Below are 13,865 nucleotides of genomic sequence, written 5' to 3'. Positions count from 1 at the left end.
GGAGTGCGTTCATGCCATTGTGGTTCTTCATACATTGTTTGCTTCTTTGTTTGTTTTAATAAAAAAATGTTAAAACCAGAGCTACCAAGCTCTTGTTCTTCTTCTTCTGGTTCTTATAGGCACTTTTGCTATATTGGGATTCATACACTCATTGCAGCAGGCCTCAAAACTCTGTTGTCGTGTGTGCATGTGAGATTTCAGGCAGTGCATGTTTTTTTGTTTTAGCCAGTGGTCATTTAAATTGAACTTCAGACACGTCTGTAACTTGTGAAGTGCTTGGCTATCTCAAAGTCGTCAAAATGAAACGGACACCGAGCGTCCAATCCAGGAGACACAATTGGGGCCTGTCTCAAAAGTGACAAATATGGAGTACATTGCAGCAAAGACTAGAGATTGTTTGAAGATTGATGGCGCACAGCGAGCAGCGACGGTACAGTGGCTTCTTGTCAATGGTAAAAAGAAATACATGAGAGAAATAGTCTCTGATAATCACAAATGCAAATGAGACAGCTGCTGTGTTTGGACTTGGTCTAAAAATATATTTTTGTGTTCACTGTTTTTCTGAAAAGCACGTCACTGATACTCAGGTTTCCATAGAAGTTGTTCATCAAGCTGATACAAAAATAATATGTAGGTTTTGAGATATTATTGACGTTAAAAGGGAAATTAATAATCCAACCTAATAAAGTCTGAAAGAAGTTGATGCTGCTGATACCAAAATGTGTGAGCAGTGGATTTTTGAGAACCTTGTTGAAGCTGGTGCTGCACCAGGGTTTGAAACATTAATGTGACTGAACAAAGTTTTAGTTTGACTGACTTGTTAGAGGGCAATCTTAATCTTCACACCTAAAGAAACTCTGAAAATACGATTTGCAGGCACAAACTGTGAAAATGAATTTGATATGCATATAAACTAACGAACTGTCAGCATTTCACGGCTTCACTACTGTGCAAAAGTGTCAAGCCACCTTTCATTTCATTTTTTTTATTATTTAGCTTCCAAACTGCTAGACTGCTATACATTTTTAAAGTGGACTTCAGCAGTAGTATCTATGAAGAATACCAAAAACACCACAGTTTGGCAGGCATGAAATTGTATTTTTGAACCAACAGGGTGATTACTAAGGAGCTATGAGAGAAAAACCTTTCATATAGATATGGCGTGCAGTGTGCCCTTAAAGAAATTTGAGGAAACTGGAACAGTGGAGGTCAAAAGAAGAAGTGGCAGACCTAAAAAGCTGATGAAAAGTGTCTGAATTCACACCCTTAAGAAATAGGGGGGAAAATCCAGCAAAGGCCTGTCAGTAAACATGAGATTTGACCCTTGAGCTGATCCATCTTCTGTTTCACCGATGCTTCATCAGAAATGTTCTCAATGGACTGTCGAAAAAGCCATGTGTAAGGAAGGCAAACAGAGGGAAAAAGGTGAGGTATGCCAAACTAAACAATGACTCAAAATCAGTGTCAACAGGTCTTATATAGTAAGTGTCCACAGCCATCTGTGAAACATGGCAGAGGCTCTTTCATGGAGCATTTCTAATTTTCCAAGCAGCACATAAAGAAATGAGGGGTGGCTCAAAACATTTGCACAGTGCTATAGATTACAGTTACATACCTGTAAATAACCTTAACCTTCCTGCCTTCTTGGGACCTTTTTGTGCCACTGCTATGTGTTAAATGGCTGCCATTTCCACTGTGTTCAGTGGAATATAACCAAACTTGCCACAGGATAGTTTTTACCTGTCAATGTTAATATTCCAGTGTGAATTCCTTAAATCAGCCTAAAATGGCTGAGCAGCAGAAATCCCCACACCCATCACCCTGGGGACCATTTTCTGCCCATTGACTTCCATTATAAACGCTATTTTTCAACCCCAAATTATCATCATATGATTTTATTTTTTCTTCTTTTCTTGGATGTCAATGAAGACTCAGGGCCTTGAAGTTTTAATTTTTAAATTGCAAAAAGAATGCAAAAAAAATAATGGCAGGTCAAAATGTATGTTGGTGCCAATCTTTGGTCCATCTAAAGGCCTACTTATAATGATAATCACATATTACTTCAACTGGTTTTTTGTGGAAATATTTAGTTTCGTTTTTTGGTTTTTGGGTCTTATAACACAGGGCGCTCATGTAATAACACTGGGATTTGAAGGGTTAAAACAACGAAAATATAATTAAAACTTTACATGAATATTTCAGGGAGAAGTAGTTTTACAAGGTTGGCTAATTTAAAGTGGAATAAAATATGGATATATGGTCTTTTTATGGCGTGGCTGAGAATGGTCCCTAGGGTGATGGGTGTGAGTCTTTTAAAGGATGGCAGGAGGGTTAAAAGACATGATATGTGTCTGAGAGTAATGTAACTATATAAAGTAACTTTCAAATTCATCAGCTAAGTTGGAAACGATATTATATTCTCAGAACAAACAGGCATGTCTTGCTTAGGTCCAGACTTGGCTTGATAATCACCAGGTGATCATTTTCCACCAAAAAATGAATATGCAGTGTTTCAGAACACAACTCTTCATTTGTTTTGTTCACGTGTAGATAAATTTTATATGAGCGATATTAAAAGGTCTGAGCATCAATGATTAATAGTCATTGTGCTGTAATGTAGGTTAGGGCCCGTGAGGCTTGCGAGCTGGAACGTAAAACAAACAAATCATTCTCCATAAAGGAAAACATCTCTTAACACCCACTTTCGCCTGCCTTGCGCCGACCTGTATTCCCAGTAAGAAAATGATCTATGATCACGACGTCATGAGGGCTTTTTTTTAAAATTTGTTTTACTTGTTTACATTTGTCAGAGGCACTCTCAAGGACAGTATGTGTGTTTCATGATGTTAAATCAGTGTGCGCTCGTCCGCGCGCACTCACTCAGAGGCATTCACAGCTACACAATCAAAGAAACAAACTAATGAAGTCTTTCTGAAACAAACAACTTGATTAAGACCCAGGAGGGGAGAGAATCAGGTGTGAACACCGTGGGTCATGAAATCATGTGTGAACCAATGCCAGAGCTGTGTTTTTAAAGATGCGGCTTGTCTGCTTTTAAGAAGCGCTCCACATCCTGTGGGAGTTTGTTTGGGCATGTTGTCTCCAACATGGCTCCTCTCTACCTGGTTATCAACTCCTGGCTACGCACACTAGCGGGAGAGATGAGCATGCTTTGCCTTTGGGAGGCACATGTCTGTTTTGCTTGAAGCTGCATTTCTTCAGTGTCTACTGAGCAGTACTCTTCCTTTCCTTGTCTTCAGAAGAGAGAAGTAAACCCTGCTTATAAGGGAAACAACACAAAAAGCGAAACAACACATATTTTTTACTATAGAAACATTTGTTTAGTGATAATTAGATGTGATGCTGTAGTTTACCAGAAGCTCATCTTTACTTTTATACCAGTTCTCGGGAATGTACTTTGATCCGCTTTAAACATTTAAACAAATTGCATTTTAATTGTGCACATATGCTTAGCAGTAATATTCTCAGTCTTCTTAACTGTTATTTTCACTGCTCCAGTAGTCTGTCCCCAGGAATGCAATCAAAACTAAAGGCACTCCACAGTGATTTATTTTACTCGTGTCAGTTTGGTGTTAGAGGAAAAAGAATGAGCTGAGTCGATTTACTTTATTATGCTGTAAAGACCCACCAGTCCTTCAGAAGACTGTAACAGTAAATTTGTAACTTACATGGTGATAATAATTCAGTCAAAGTTACAGAGCTTGTTTCAGCCCGCCTGTGCATTTACAGTTGTTGGTCTTATTTCCCATGTTGTAAAGTTGTTTTTCCATCTTCAGTACTGCTCAGCGCATCTAAGCACATAATTTCAAGTAAAGCTTTGCTTTACCTGGTATTGTTTAGCAAGGCCATTGCTTTTCTAATGGCTCGGGTGACAAGTAACCAACTTGTCACCCAGAGCTTGAGTGGATACCACAGGTCGCTTGGTGGGAGGCAGCCTGTCCCCAAACTGTTGTAGTCTGACTGAGACTGACTGGAATCACTCTCAGACAGAGTGGCAAAGGTTTGTGAATAAATAAAATGCTAGAATTAATCTGCATCATCATCTGGTTGCCAGCTGGTTGGATTCTGTTTAAATTATTTTATTAAAACAAAGTTACAGCACGCCTATATTTTAATGCAGTTAAATTGCCATTTCACAGCAACTACACCACTACTTATAGAGGAAAGTGTGTTTCACATTTGAGGTTCTGACTGATTTCTGAATGTAAATAGCTAATGTGCATTTCTGCTTAAAGAGTTTCACATGTTCTCCCCGTGTCCGTGTGAGTCCTCTCTCTGTGGTCTGGCTTCCTTCCCCAGTCCGGATACATGCTGTTAGCGGGCTTAGGTTAGTTGGTGATTCTAAATTATCTGTGGGTGTGAATGTGAGTGTAAGTGGTTGTCTGTCTCTCTGTGCTGGCCCTTCAACAGTCTGGCTACCTGTCCAAAGAGTATCCTGGCTCTTGTACTATGATAACCTCCATCCCCACTGTGACCCTGAATTGGACAAGTGGAAGAAAATGGATGGATCACAATAGATTTGCAACAGATCTGGGGACTGCAGATTTATCAGAGTTTGGTGTATTATCACAAACAGACTGCATGTAATGGCCAACTTGAGCCCATTTGATTGCAAACTGACTGGTTCCACCTTATTGCCATCTTGACTAACCCAAGATGTTTTGAGGACAGCAGTTGACAGACCTGTTCCCCGTCTCTCAAGCAACTGTTTCCAAACAAGAAAACTTCATTTAACACGGTCACAATAAACATGGTTGTGTCTCCAACCACTGTTTAAACTAGTGTGACTGTAGCACAATAGTGCTTTCATCTTCTTTCTTCAGGTAATAACATAAACAGTACTGTATTACAGGTTAAACACATTTTTGATGTGATCAAAGTTAAGAAACTACAATGATGGGAACATATCATTTCCTGATTCTCAACTGACTTTAAAAAATGTGTACATCCTTCCATTTAGTGTCGCAGAGCCCTCTCAGTCCGAGAAAAACTACTAAAGAAAGCTGGGAGTGAGCATCAGCTGACACACACAGTACAAAGAGTAAAAAGTCCATTAGAGATAGAGAGGCCAACACAGTACTCGGGAGAAACTTCCAGAAAGGTTTGTGATCGGTTGGCCGTTAAAGAATTTTTCACTCATGGGGTCTACAGCTGGTGGTGGCGTGGTTACCATGGAAACTGACATTCCCTTGAAGGTACTTGGCAGCCACTGGCAATCGTTGAGCTTGGGTAATGGTTTGAAATTCTCTGTAAAGTGGCTCAGAGGTTGAGATTAAATTCAAACTGTTGGCAGTGGACTCACGCAGTGACTTATCACATTGTTGTAGAGTGAATGATGCCCTTTAGAGAGGGGGAGATATAGTATCTGTATCTGCAACCTGTTGCTCGCATCATCACATTTTTTAATTTTGGCTCTTTCGTTTCTGGCTGCCTCGTTCAAAAAACACCCCAAAACACCACTCCTTGCATCGTCAGTCACTGAACTTTCATTCATTGATTAGTCAGATGCGATCACGCACTGCTGTTACATCCACTGTTGCACAAAATTTGCATTAGTTCTGTGCAGATACGCAAAATATTAACTGTTAACATAGCAGCATGTGCAGCACATTTTTTCACTGCCAACCACCCTCCTCTTCCAATTTTGCCACAGGCCTTTGCTCCATCTGAATGAGTTCTCCTTAACAACTGCTGAAATGATTATGCCTCCAAGCGCAGAACACTCCAGCCGTATGTGGCAGGTAGTGTGAAGACATGCTGCTGACGGTCCTGTGAATGTCAGCAGCTGAAAAGGATCAGCCGTGCGAAGCATCAGCCTCACACCTCTGCTTGCATCACCTGCTCATGCAGAAAATATGAAATATTATTACTGTGTGTGCTCGTTTTTCTTGTTTTGCTCGCTTGTTTGCTTGGTTTTTTTTTTATCTCTTCACACATGAAGAGAGTGTAAAGTGCTTTTCTACTGACCAAGTACATGACTATATGTTCGCAAGATTATAAGAACTCAGCTCTTAGCAGAACGTTTGTATTGGTAAACTAAAACAGAAGTACTCAGGCATGATGTTTTTGCTATATGAGCCATAAAGCTTGTTAGCTTTGGGGTCCCTATAGGGGTAAAAGAACTTTAATCCTGTAACATGAAGGTCTTTTATATGTATTTTTAGCAACACATAAACCTGTACGGGAAAAGCATACACATCTTATTGTGTTTATGTGTGCGTATCCGTAGAAGATTGTTAAGCTTATTTGTATGCTGCAGAAGCTCCTGTTGTTTCTAGGGCTCCTGTAGCCTGGGTGGTCAGTCTCTCTCTGTTCAGCTTGAAAGCATCAAAGGTTTTCAGCAGAGGACAGATTGAAACTGCCAGTGTTGCCTCTTTTCAAAATACTCTGAATGCAGCTACAGTGTGGGACAATGACGCAGTGTTTTGCATGAAAGGAAGAGATATCTTAGAAAGTGAATCTTTGAAATTGAAAAGTGTGAGAAGTCTCGTGAAAGTAGCAAAGGGACAAAAATGCCCAGTTAACCCCGCACACACGCAATCACTCCCCCCCCCCCCTTTCTCTCTCTGAGGATGTTGTGTCAGTTAAGAGCTTTCATCACTGATTATAGCGTTCAAAGCCCTTTAAGCGAAGGTAAAGATCTCAGACACTCACTGCAGCTTAGCAGATCGTGTCAATCCAGCACCGGACCGTTTCACTGAGACGGCAGATGCAGCGGGCATCTGTTTGCACGTTGTACATACCGACTGGATGACAGGCTTCTTCCATCAGCTTCAGAACAGAAAGCAGTAATTGGGGGCACGGTGATTGCAGGGAATGTGTTGTTTCACTGGCGCAGTTGGTGGATACATATTGGTGTTTTGAGGTGTATAAAAACTGAATCCATAATAGGTTTAAGAATTAAGAAGTCTTTAACTTTAACAGTCCTTTAACGAAAATCAACGAGCAACAAAATCAACACCGGTTCAATGTGATGATGAACTTAGAAACAATGAACTTAGCGGTCTGTCAAGTGCAATTGCGCTCACCTTCAATTTCCAGGTGGAATTGAAGAGCAGCTCATTATCTTCTGAGAAGATGATGCAAAAAACAAATTTCTGATTTGCGGTTTGATTGCCTGCATGTTCTCAGTTCTTTGGAAAGGAAGTTCTTTTAAATGTGTGTGTTGCATCAGGGAACACGTGACATTATGTTTATCACATGCAAATGTTTTTTTTTTTTTTTTTTTTGTAGATATGCATCCATGCTCAATAATTACTTTATGCATACTGCCGGGGAAGGATTTAATTAACTGCCCCCCATGTCAGGGTAGATAATTAGCCAATAACACACATGCACAAACACACACTTTCTCTCTTATGCACACAAAGATTAAGTCACAATATTTGAGACTTGAATGCCACTGGCTTACTTGCTGCCACAGGAACCTAAAGTCTTGAGTAGCAGTTGCAGGGATATCAAGAAAAGATGCAAGAAGCAACTGAGCATGGCGCAGGTTCTGTCTGCCTGCAGAGAGATGCTAATGTTGATTTCTCTGTTTCATCAGTGTGATGGTGCACTGTGTGATTGCCTCAGCTACACTAATGCTCACTCACAAAACACAACAGTAATTATGCCTTCTTTATTGTCTTTTCTCTCTCTCCGCAGGTTCAAGGTTTGATCTACACACAGGAAAAGGTAAAAAAAAAGAGCTCAACTTATTTCCAGATCTCTGTCTTTGCTCTTTTATTCCCTTCCTGCACACAGGGGGAGACTGGGTGATTAGCAAGCATTAGTCTGTATCTCTGTTTGTGTGTTTTCAGGTTTTGTATGTGTGTGGATGGATATAACCGAATTATTTGGGAGATTTGTGGACTAGTTTGCCTTTGTTTTCACTGCACACACACACACACACACACAGACACGCACATGCACGCACATAGCTCAGCAGGCTGTTGTCCTAATCACGGTGAACATAAAATGTGGATTAGTGGCTGATGGTATCAGTCATAATCACACACAAACAAATGCTCCAGCACATAGGCACCTGAAAGCAGCACGTTTTAGGTCTTCACGTCGTTGCCGATCACCCGTTTCAGTTTCTAAATATAATTCTGTTAAGTTTTTTGAAAGGCCCGATTCTGTGACACTCAACAGGACATTTCTCCCAAGTGATTTCTCTAAACGCGTGAGCATAACTGAACATCAGCATTTTATCTGTCCTCAGAGTCATTGTGTTGTTTATGATGACAAATATAGCCGTTTTTTGGATTTTGCTATCCAGGCAGTATTTGATCATTATCGTGATGGTGCACCTACAGCTCTTTTTGGTCTATTTCTGGCAGATGGAGTCTGTAACGGTTTATGTCTGTGGCCTTCCCTCTGTAGATCACAGAGTATTTTAGTCCAGAATAATCCCCACCATCTGCTATCTCCTCTACTACATTTTAGTGCTTACTATCTCTCTGTCTATCCGTCACTCTTTCCTATTGCTTTTCTTCTTTCTGTTTTTTCTTTCAGTATTTCCCTGTGATCCCTCCCAGCTTTTTTTTTTAAATGTCATGACCCTCTTCCTCCCACATTCAGCCTTTCAATCTCAGCCATGTCCCAATCTGACTGCTCCTTCTTTCTCATGGGTTTTTAATTTTTCTATCTTATTGGTTTTGAGTTTTCCAGTTAGTTATTTTTATATTATAGCTCTATATTTTGCATTTGTTGTCATTCAGGCTTTTGTTATTATGCGATTAAGTCATTGTTCATCATCACTAGCTGGTTCCTTCTCTCGTGTCTAGTTTCCTGTGTTAGTTATTGGTGTCTCTCTGTGAAGTCAGTCTTGTCTTCATGTTAATTTGTATGCCTGTCATGTCTCTGTGTTGTCTATCATGTCTGTTTATGAAAGTCAAGTTTGCTGTCGCTCTCTCGTGCACTCTCTTCCTCTGTCTCTCTCTCTCGTCCCTTGCTCTTTAGCTTTCTCTCTCTGTCTTTCAGCTCTGTCTGCTATGTGCGTGCTTTTGTCTTCCCACATCAAGTTGTGTGTCTTCATGAGTGTTTCTCTCCAGTCCCTGTATCAAGCCTACATGTCTAAGTGTGCTACTTCCTGTTTTACTTTGATAGTCTTCTGCCTCGCCTGTATCATGTTTTTTTCTACGCATACTGTTTTTCCTCACTTGTTTCTTGTGCTTCCTGTTAGCATAGCTTTACATCTGTCTTGTTCTTTCTGGATGTGTCCACTCCTTTGCTTTCCCTTATTTATCCCGTCCATGCTACACAGGCAGTTAAATCTTAATCTGGGCTTGCATGAAAAAATGCATCCTCTAGTTTGTAACTGAAAAGTCCTAAAAATCCACTCTATTAGAAATGTAAAGAACTACATTTATTTCCCCATTATGTGCATTGGTCGCTGTAAGTCAAGAGGTTAAGTGGGTTAGGAAGGTTGGTGGTTCAATCCCTGGCTACTTTTGTCTACATGCCAAATATCCTTGGGCAAGATATTAACCCCAAGTTGCTCTCCGATGCATGTGAATGTGTGTGAATGTTAGATAGAAAGCACTTAAACATAGAAAAAGCACTTCTATGACTGGGTGTGAATAGGTGAATCAAGTATGTTCTATTAAATTCTTTGAGTGCTCTGGGAGAGTAGAAGAATCAGTCTATTCCCCATTTATTCCAGCAAAACATCTCTGAAGGTTACACTCATCATTTGTATATCCATTGAAATAATTTATGAAGGCTTTTCCTAACTTCTTCATAACTACACGTCCACGCTCCCTTTAAGCCAACTTTTTCTTCTTCTGTTCTCTGTCCCTGGCCTGGTTCTGTAAAAAGAAGAGGAAAAAATAACAACATTTAAAATTACCACTGAAATAAAATTGAAATTCTCAAATCTGTTAGGGTGCCTGAATCTACTCCACAGTATGAGAGTGCACGGCACTCAAAGCAAGCAAGTAAAGTTCTGCAACAACAATGATTATAGCAAGGTATTTGTATTCAGTAAATATATACCCTCATTTCCTGCTTATTGTGGGCCATAACAGTGAACTTAGTCATTCAATAATACAGTAGGCTATATAAAACAGTGTTATTTATATATGTCTCTGTTAAAAGGTGCATATGGGTGTTCAGGTAGCAAATTAAAATGTCATCCTCTTATTTCCTTTTTCGTATTTCCTACTGCAGAGTTGCTTGTGGCAAACTGGGACTTGAGTTTGTCTGTTTTCAAAGAGAAAGTAGTCCCTTTTGCAACTGAAGGGCAGAACGTTTTGGTGAATGTTCTCTGTTTATAGTTACAATCGCTTTCTTCAGTTTCACTGCTGCTTGGCGAGTAGTTTATAGACAAGTTGGCATCTTGCATGAAAACCCCTGGAGACAGCAGTAACCTGCTAGTGATCAAAGCAATCGCACAGAGGTTTTCCGTCCAGCATCACACACAGCAGGGACTACTAGCAACTGGCAGTAACCTCCAGCAACCACCTGCCAACCAATGGCCTGAGGTTACCAGGGGGTCTCTAGGCCTGTGTGAATTTCTTAATTACTGCCAACAACCTCCAGTAACCACTCCCCAATTGGTTGGAGAATACACATTTGGTTGTCAGATAATTCCTCAACAGTTTCTATACTTGTGTGACTGGGGCACACGTTGGGACTGTACTGTTCACTTTTACTTTAACCTTAAGCAAAGAAAAGCAAGTTTAACATGACTTAATTAATGAAAAAGCTGTTTTGGTCAACATCCAAAAACTGCAGAGTACTGCAGAGCAAAGCGGTGGATACAATTTTGAATCAGATGGAGCAGGTTGGTGACACTGCTGTGTTTACAGCCAGAGCTGCGACTATATTAAAGAAATCCCCTCATGTCGATGACAAACAGATGCAGTAACTGCTGGAAACTAAGCATTTAAAGCAGATTGACCAGATTATAACAATCAAGCAAAGACTGTGGCGATATCTTTGAACACTCCAACAATACAGACCCACTCTACCATACCTGAGAAACAGATCAGACAGTGTCAAGGTGATGAGATGAAATACTTCTTTTGTGATTTTAATACGTCTAAACTAGAGATGGCACGATACCACTTTTTTATGTCCGATACCGATACCGATATCATAAATTTGGATATCTGCCGATACCGATATGAATCCGATATGGTGTTTTTTAATCAACAAAACTGTTTTTTAAATATCTTGCTGCATTTTGTATAAGTTCATACTCAAGTTTAAAACAACAACTACACTAAAGCTATTCTGTTATACCTGTATGCAAAAAAAAATATTTCATAGTACAGCAATACTGATCAATCTAATAAACTTAAACCTACACCATCCTCCCTATTCTGGTATTTTAAAGAGTACTTAGCATAAATATTAAGCAACCTAACTAATAGGGTTCCAACTCCCAGCAACAACAAAAATAAATAAATAAAAAATAGGGAACCACCCCTCACGCTCCACCTCATGATGCTTAATCGACGTAATCAACCTTAATTTGATGCAGTGTGAAAAAAAATGCACAGAAATAAATTATTTTTCAAGAAATATTAAATAGATTCAACATCTTTCTTCAACAAAATTGCAGACTGCACAGATGGTACCTTCCCAAAGGAAAAAGTACTATAGCTTACTAGGGTATATATATTAGACTTAATAGTTACTATATACAGTAATGGACTTCTATTCATTTTGCATCAAATTAAAACTTTGGGTGTCAGATAATTATTTATTAAAAGCTAGACATTTTAAATGAGAATAAGAAAGAAAAGTGTGTCTTTGTGCCCCCTTTTCCCTGTTAATGCCCTATCAGCCCCCCTGGCTAAACTTTGCTAGATCCGCCCCTGCACAGTTACCAGCCGTCAGCTAGTAGAAAAAGATCCTCGAGTAGAAAGTAATATTAAATACATTCTAACAATAGCTGATCAAGCTTAAACGTGCTGCTGTTGTTCAGCCGCTGGTTTCCTCTTTCTGGTGCAAAGTGGGCCAAAAGCAAACTAGAGACACGGACTCACGACAGAAAAGCCGATCAGCTGATCGTTAAGCAGTTTCATGATTGAAGTAGCAGCAAGAAGAGGCAGTCGCTTGTTAAGCTTAACGCAGGAATGCTTTACAAACATTCAGAGATGGACTTACACACTTGCTTTACTTCTCTCGGGATAACTTTGTCGGAGATGAAATGCCGGGTTGCTAGCGAAGCTCCAAATGCTATCCAGACCACCTACAGGTCCTGCATGCCACAGCCGCTCTATCACGTGATGCATACTGCTCCGACGTGCTAACGTTCTGAGGTGAGTTACGGCGTGTTGCAAGTTTTGTGAGGTGCTTTCGTGATATTTAATGGATCGGATTACATTTTTTATTTTTCTCCGATATCCGATCCAGTAATTTAGGTCAGTATCGGACCGATACCGATACGTAATATCGGATCGGTCCATCTCTAGTCTAAACGTGTTCGTTGAATTAAGCATGAGGGATATTATGTTTTAAGGTTAGAGAAAGAGACCTCACTGAAACCACAATGGTAAAAAAAACGAATCTACTCACTTGAAAAATCTAATATGAAATGTGGAAGACCGTCGTCTTCCTCTACAAGCACCACTAACATGCCCAGGGAAAAGGCACTTGACTCTCAGCTACTCCACTTCCATTGTTCTGTGGCAAATGGTACATGACTACTGTAGAAATCCTCAAGTGTGCACAACTGCATCCCTTTTCCCTCTCTGCTCCCTTCTCCCCGACTGAGGCTCTAAGTGAGACTGAGCTCTTTGTCAAATTATACAGCTGAGAACATGACAACAACATTTCACTTAGCGCACCGACACGAGCGTTTGTGACACTCAGGATCTCTACAGAGAGAAATTCAGTGTGCTGTAATGCAGAGAGCAGAGTACACGGTTTAGGCTCCTTGATGTAGTCGCATAATAGTGTGCTGCGTCTGTCTCGCAAACAGCAGCGATTACAACGGAGGCAACCGAAATACACACAGGTATGACATCAGCGTTGGTGACTTGGTTGTCAGCCATGTACAGCACATCTCTGTACCAGCACACAGCTGGATTAACAATGCCTTGAATGGATTAGTGGGAGTTTGTGTGTGTGTGTGTGTGTGCGTGTTTGTGTGTGTGAAAGTGAGAGAGTCAGACTGAATGATAAAACATGATGGTGACTCCTGTGTCAAGTGGGTATTTGACAAAGCCGGATACCTTAAACAGATACTGATAATACCCCGAGATCATCGTATTTTGGCTCCACTGTTAATGACATCACAAAACCATGCCCTCCACTTGTACACGCAAGCTCACACACAAACACACACACGCACGAACACACACAGCGTGCAAAGCAAATCATATCTTCGTCATCTGACCTAAATCCATTAGCACTAGGAGTCACAACCTCTTCCTCCCATTCCTCTCCCTCAATTTCCTGCTCTTCCGCTTCATCCTCTCTCATTTTTTCCCCTTTTGTGGCCCTTTACCTGGCCGAACAGCCGAATTGGACATACAGGTGTTTTACCTGTATGTCCAGTCTTCATGCTACTCAGACTGACACATTTATCAATTTTTACCATTCTGCAGTGATAAGATTCAGGCACAGAGCTTAATATGTGATGGTAAATATAACTCTCTTGAATATATTTGTCTTTTAAAGCATATGAAAAACCGTTTGTGTGTATGCATGTGTGCTTGCATATGGGTGTACATGACAGGATTGCCAGCTGGGCCATTTATGCTAAACTGCAAGTGTCTCTGCTGCTGTAAATTGCTTTGCATTGCTGTTAATAGCTACTTTTGCCTTTTGCCTGTGAGACCAATATTAAAATCTGCCATGATGTCATTCTTCTGTTGCCCTTTCATCCTCACTGCTGCAATATG

At 40.4% G+C, this 13,865-nt stretch overlaps 1 protein-coding gene across 1 annotated transcript in view; it reads left to right on the top strand.

Annotated features, from left to right (window-relative positions):
* The window catches only part of igsf11 (immunoglobulin superfamily member 11), a 122,926-nt gene that overhangs the window by 29,783 nt on the left and 79,278 nt on the right, over window positions 1–13,865 (top strand). Inside the window, exon 2 of the mRNA XM_086260914.1 lies at window positions 7,669–7,698. Coding sequence (XP_086117040.1) covers window positions 7,669–7,698 — 30 coding nt within the window. The remainder of the gene's footprint in view (window positions 1–7,668; window positions 7,699–13,865) is intronic.

This window comes from Aulonocara sp. 'chitande type north' Nkhata Bay, linkage group LG14 (assembly GCF_057382095.1).
Source record: "Aulonocara sp. 'chitande type north' Nkhata Bay isolate Kocher_YH1m ecotype deep benthic linkage group LG14, A_spYH_male_GT1.1, whole genome shotgun sequence".
Taxonomy (NCBI): domain Eukaryota; kingdom Metazoa; phylum Chordata; class Actinopteri; order Cichliformes; family Cichlidae; genus Aulonocara; species Aulonocara sp. 'chitande type north' Nkhata Bay.
Note: the sequence above shows the minus strand (reverse complement) of the source record. Positions and strands in the feature narration are given on the sequence as shown.